Source organism: Tachysurus vachellii, chromosome 2 (genome assembly GCF_030014155.1).
Source record: "Tachysurus vachellii isolate PV-2020 chromosome 2, HZAU_Pvac_v1, whole genome shotgun sequence".
Taxonomy (NCBI): Eukaryota; Metazoa; Chordata; class Actinopteri; order Siluriformes; family Bagridae; genus Tachysurus; species Tachysurus vachellii.
The window spans coordinates 20,401,997-20,408,770 of NC_083461.1; the positions used below are offsets into that span (position 1 = coordinate 20,401,997).

At 41.7% G+C, this 6,774-nt stretch overlaps 1 protein-coding gene across 1 annotated transcript in view; it reads left to right on the plus strand.

Moving 5' to 3' along the window:
- Positions 1-4,103, plus strand: part of drosha (drosha ribonuclease III) — a 47,839-nt gene extending 43,736 nt beyond the window's left edge. Inside the window, exons 29-31 of the mRNA XM_060863040.1 lie at positions 464-556; positions 746-792; positions 2,817-4,103. Of these exons, the coding sequence (XP_060719023.1) occupies positions 464-556; positions 746-792; positions 2,817-2,947 (271 nt within the window). The 3' untranslated portion in view covers positions 2,948-4,103. The remainder of the gene's footprint in view (positions 1-463; positions 557-745; positions 793-2,816) is intronic.
- Positions 4,104-6,774: the final 2,671 nt, after the last annotated feature.

The following is a 6,774-nucleotide window of genomic DNA, read 5'->3' on the forward strand; positions in this document are numbered from 1 at the left end:
GCAGATGACCTGAAGCAATACTTTGAAAGCAACCCAAGACTTTTTTTTTTTTTAAAAGTGGAATATTCTGCAATAGCCAAATCAATCTCGTGCCCTGAATCCGGTTTCACTTGCTGGAGGCAAAACCGGAGACCAGACGCTCCAGAAACAAGCAGGGATTAAAAGACAACTAGCAGATCAACACCAGGGGAGAAACCCAGTGTCTGATGAGGTCTCGGGGTCGATTAGTTCTGGTCTGTAAGGTAGAACTATAACTTTGTCCATGTCCAAATATTTGTGTCCCTGGCTAGTTCCATTATCCTGACTAAAGTCCTCCACAAATGCGGACAGGAAATGTCACTGACTACCCTTGAGCTACTGTGAACTTTGTTCCTCGTCTTACTTCCCCTCTCTCACACTCTCTCTATCACTCTTTCTCTCGCTTTCTGATTTTCATCTTGTCTTTCTCTTTGTCCCCCTGCAGGACATTGCAGACAGTCGGCCCGTCTCACGCTCGCACCTACACCGTGGCTGTGTATTTTAAAGGAGAGAGAATCGGCTGTGGGAAAGGGCCAAGGTAAGACGCTTATCGGGGGTTAGTGGTGTCCCTCAGTCTCCTGAGGGCGGAGTTATGAGGTAGGGTGAGGGTTTTTGACAACGCTACTGAATGGGTGGGCAGGAAATGATGTCACTGGGATGAGTAAGAGAAGCAAAAAAGTGAGGGAGAGGAACGCATGTCCATTTAACACTGTCTTTTTCCATACAGTATACAACAGGCTGAGATGGGAGCCGCCATGGACGCTCTGGAGAAATGTAAGCTCCTCCTCCTCTTTCTTCAGCTATGATTTTACTTCCATCTTCAGCATTTTATTTTCCTCTGTCTTCATCTCTGCCTCCTTCTCTTTTTTCAGCACCTCTTTCTCCTCCTTTTTCAGCTTTTCCTTTTTCTTCATCTTTTTCAGCTTCTTTTTCATTTGCTTCAATTACTTCTTTATCTCCTTCAGCTCCTTTACCTGCTGCTTCTTCTTCTTCCTCTTCCTCTTCCGCTATAGCATTCTTTTTTCAGCTTTTCCTTCTCCCCTTTCAGCTCCTCTTTTATTCTGTACCTTTTTTTGGCTACTCTTTCTTCTCCTCATTCATCATCATCTATCTCCCTTTTCTGCAGTTTTTTCTCCTCCTCATTCCAATAGTTTTTTGTCTCCTCCTTCTTCGTCAATTCCCCCTACTCATCCTTCTTCAGCTTTTCTTTCTCCTTCACCGTCTCTGTTTGCACATGCTTCTTTTTTTGCCTCTTCATCTCCTCCTCCTCCTCCTCCTCTTCCCATCATGTCCTGCAGCCATATTGCTAAATAGCATCTGCTCTGAGCGAGTGTGAAGAAATAAAAACACGCTGCAGAATTGCAGGTTTCAGCATCACAGCTTGAGGAAACAGATGAGTCATCTCTCTCTCTCTCTCTCTCTCTCTCTCTCTCTCTCTCTCTCTCTGTCTCTCTCTCTGTCTCTCTCTCTCTCTCTGTCTCTCTCTCTCTCTCTCTCTCTCTCTGTCTCTCTCTCTCTCTCTCTCTGTCTCTCTCTCTCTCTCTCTCTGTCTCTCTCTCTGTCTCTCTCTGTCTCTCTCTCTCTCTCTCTCTCTCTCTCTCTCTCTGTCTTTCACCTTCTGATTCTATTGTTTCTCTCTTGTTTTCTTTCTTGCTCTCACTGCAGTTGTCAGGTTGATTGATATTTGCTCATTTCTGTTAAATGATCACCTGTCCCCCCCTTTTCATGGAAATAAATTAGCAATGCTTTCTTGAAAAAGGTCAGCTGACTTTAATCTCATTTTCCCCTGTGCCACTCTTCTCTCCATCTTCTCTCACTCATCTTTCATTTATTCTGTTCCATTCTTTTCTCTCTCTCTCACTCCTCCCTAAATTCTCTTTCTGTTTCTTCACCTCGATTCTGTCCTACACCTCTCTCTTGTTCCCTCACTCTTCTCTCTCTCACACACTGTCATCCTCCTTTTTGTTTTTCTTCTTTCTTCTTTTCTTACACTTTTCACCTACTTTATTCACCTACTTTTGTCTGCCTCACTGTTCCCTCACTCTTTCCGCTCACTTTTCTCTCTACCCCTCATGCCTCACTCTCATCTCTCACCCTGTTCTTGCACTCTTCTATTTGACTCATCATTCACTTTCCCACTTCCTTGTGTCACGCGCTTCTTTCTCAATCCCCTGTCTCACTCGTATCTCCCTATCCTGTCTCTAAGAGATATCTCACTTCTGTCTCACGCTTAGCTCTCACGTCCCTTACTCACTCTCCTGACTCACTCTTATCTCCTAATCCCCTGTCTCACTCTCACTCGCCTGTCTCACTCTCCTGAATCTCTCTCTTATCTCTCACTTAGTTGTCTCAATCTCCTATCTCTCTCCTCTGTCTCATTTGCCTGTCTCACTTTTATCACTAACTCACCTGTCTTATACTCCTCTCTCACTCTTGTCCCACTGTCCCATTTCTCATGTCTCTTTCTTATCTCACAGATCTCTCACTGCCCTGTCTTGTACTCCTCTCACTCTCTCTCACTCCTATGTCTCACTCTTTGCTCTCAATGTCCTTTCTTTTGAGATAACGTTTCCAAGTTCTCTTTTATTCTCGAAAACATTATGTTTTTTGAATTCTTCAGCACTAATACATTAGAGGCTTTTTTTTTTAAACACCTCTTCTCCACCTGTAATCATGTTGTATTTTCTACACTGTATTTTTAGCTTCTTTTTTTTTTTTGTGGACCTGGACAACAGTCGTTTGGGTTTATTTTCCACGAACGCTTCAGCTCAACACATTTGCTGTGTGCTCTGTTCCAGATAACTTCCCTCAGATGGCCCATCAGAAGCGCTTCATCGAGCGGAAGTACCGCCAGGAGCTGAAGGAGATGAGGAGAGAGAGAGAGAGACAGGAGCGAGATTGCGACGACACAGAGGACACTCGCAAATAAGGAAGGGAAAGAGAACACAATAACAGACAGAGTTCTGACCGGCCTTCCCAGAAAACACACACACACTCTGTATAATGATCACCACTGCTCCTGCATTAGGACGTGCCCTCAGTGACCCCTTGAGAGCGTGCATCTGAGGAGCACAAAGGGAAGCAATGCACTTAGGTTCAGCGACAAGCTAAAGACAGAATGCCGGAGGTATTTCTGGGTAAATGTGTTTCTGCATCTACAGATACATGGACAGGTGGTGATGATGGAAACGCAGCGAAATAGTGAACAAAGTAGATTTGGTTGAATTAGACGTCATTCTTTGTTTTTTACCTTGATTTTAAATAAAATACTTTGCTTTTAATAAACTAATACATCATTTGTATGAAACACATATTATAAATAAACTCGTTGAATGTATCATTTGTTTTTTTTCACCTTCTATCTGTTCCGTAATGCAGGGCTCTCAAGTGTCACGCATTGAGATTGACAGTGACGCATTTCGGTCTTTTGTCACGCTCTCCCAATACACATCGTATTTCTCATGCAGAAAAATGTTTTGACTATTTATCATATTTAATATGCCGCAGCGCTCAAAATGTATCTGTCCGCACCGCTGTCTCTATGGAACAGGGCAGGAATTAAGCGCGTCTCCCCTGGAGCTCTTAGTCGAGCCTGACACTTATCAGCCAATCAAAAAAAAGAGGCTACACAATAGCCAATCAGAAAATAGCACTATCTGGGTAAGATTTAACGTAAGAACCAATAAAAAAAATATTCATTAGCGAGGGTATTTTCGATGGTCGGTTTGAACAAAACCTCAAAACGAAACAGCTTGTCTCTGAACTGGACATTGTCCTCAATCATGACCCTAAAAATGGCTGTGCTTGAGTCGAACTGTTTTAAATGGGAGCAACATTACAAATGATAAAGGGGTTCAAAAAGGCAACAAACACTTACAATAAACAACACCAGTCACAATCTCTCTCTCTCACACACACACAACCACACAAACACACACAAACTAATAAATGGAAATTAAAAATACTTTGTATTTGGTTAAATTGCGGTCAGTGATCCTTTTTTTATTGGGGGGTTGGAGATGTCACGCTTGCCTTTTTTCAAAACTTGAGAGCCCTGGTAATGTAATAAACTGTATTTAGTCTCATCCACTTGTCAGCGTAGTCTCTTCTATGTCAGACTCACAGACAAATAAATCATTTTGTACATATAATGGATCAATAATTCTATTTACTCTAGAGATTCACCCTGTAAAAACAAACATGTAGGAACTAAAATGAATTAACCTGTTAAAAGACATGCTACAAATTTCAAGAATGGAGTGGAGTTTTGTACTGGAATATGATTTATAATAGGGAAACACCAAAGGTGAGGGAATTTAGTGTACTGGCAGTACAAAAGGCTATTAGTTTTTTTTTTTTCCTTTTGGTTCTGTGAGTTGTTTTCGCACAGTTCTCATCCTTATACCTTTGGAATCTGCAGAATCTCAGCTTTTCATAACTCCAAGGATGTGTTTGTAACGTAGTCGCCGATTGCTTGTGTCAGTTCTGATGCGTATGCAATGTTTACACATTTGTTCTGCCTGTTAATTCAGCCACTTGGTGTTGCAACTGTGTTTCGTTTAGGTTGAAATTGTCTTTGGAGTCTTAAAGCTGAGATTCGTTCTATTCTTCTGGTATGCTGCATGTGTAGATATATTCAGGCATAGGAAAGGATTTATTATTTCTGTCCAGGCTCACTGAAGGGGCTAAAAATTAATAATAATAATAATAACATTCTATTGAAATACATTTTCTTTTGTAATATATAGAAATTGAATCCGCTCCACTGCACCACATTACCAGTGAAAAGTGTCTCTCTAACACCGGGGTTAGCAGATGCACTCAGCAGGTGCTGCTTCACACCATGCCGAATGTGTTGACTTGATTTAAATACCCACTGCACCTTACATGCTGACAAGTTTTCTTTCCATTTAAAGTTTAAAATAATTGAGAAATGTATTAAAAGAACACAGCGATAGCAGTACAGCTTCGTAAGGCTGGTAAAGATGTACTGAATTCAGTTCAGAGATTGAATTAAATCATTCAAATGCTTGTAATCTGATGGCTGGAATAGTTAGCAGCGAAGTCGGTAAACTCATTAGTCAATTTGTAGATTTTTGCTCACAGTCATTTGACAAAACTGGGTTAAATCGGGTGTCGCTTCGAGACGCTTCCCCTCACAGCCTATATTTTCCCTCGTTTCTGCTATTAATCACATCTGGATCATAAAAAACCAAATACATTTGCAGAAACAGCATCAGTGAATCATTCCCCCTTCAAAAATAAACGTATATTAAATATACCCATATATATATAGAATTTGCCCACATTTTAATACCTCTGTGTATATGAGTGTAGGTTTAGTATCCAGGCGATGACCCATTTCTCAGATGCAGAAGACAGACACCAACAAATACTCAAGAAAAAATGGAAATCAACAGAATCCCACAGCTTGAACCTAAAGCTCTAAAATAAGAGTGCCTTACGAGAGCCTGGATTTAACTATTCTAAGATACACTATATAGCCAAAAGTATGTGCACCCATTCCAGTACACTGGGCCTTTTCATTCATTCATTCATTTTCTACTGCTTATCCGAACTACCTCGGGTCACGGGGAGCCTGTGCCTATCTCAGGCGTCATTGGGCATCAAGGCAGGATACACCCTGGACGGAGTGCCAACCCATCGCAGGGCACACACACACTCTCATTCACTCACGCAATCACACACTAGGGACAATTTTTCCAGATGCCAATCAACCTACCATGCATGTCTTTGGACCGGGGGAGGAAACCGGAGTACCTGGAGGAAACCCCCGAGGCACGGGGAGAACATGCAAACTCCACACACAAGGTGGAGGCAGGAATCGAACCCCGACCCTGGAGGTGTGAGGCGAACGTGCTAACCACTAAGCCGCCGTGCCCCCCTACTGGGCCTTTTATTTTCAGTAAAGGTTGTGAAAACTTACACAAGGCTCTGTAGAAAGGATCTCTATATGTTCCATGAAACACAAAGCACATCACATCAACCCATAACTAGCGCACATAGCTGGTGTTTGTTGTGCACATCATACAGCACTTTTTGTTAGAAAAATAATCCAACACCTTTATTTTCTGTCTTTTAATGTTGTATAAATATTTGATACAAAATATGATAGTATACAATACGGCAAGGTGGATAATGATTGTTAAATGTTACATCTATGTTTATCTGTATTTCAATAGAATTAAGTTTGAGATTCTGGTCAAACTCACAGCTGCAAATGTGGTACGTCCCAAAAACCCACATCATGTCCCGACCCCAGCGCTGTGTGTGCAGAGAGTAATGCAGATCGATTTCTTTTGCACTCTAAATATCACTGACTGACTGATTCATGACTGACACACTAAATAAATGACAGACTGACTCAATGACTAACTCATTAACTCAATGAATGACCAATTTATTAACTGACAAATTCAATGACTCACTGATTCATTAACAGACTGACTCACCATCTGACTCATTAAGTACCAATCACTGACAGATTGATTTTCAAAATAATATACTAACAGATGAGCCATCACTCACTGACATACGGACAGCTTCACTTGCCTCACATGCTGACTAACTGACTGGCACTTACTAACTCACCTATAGACTCCTCTGTGACTGACTGACTAATGGTTATGAGTGACTCACCGAGTCTCTTAATGACAGACTGACCGATGTACTGACTCACGGACTCCAAACTGACTCACTGACTGATCTGGCACGCATTGACCCATGTCATGTGTT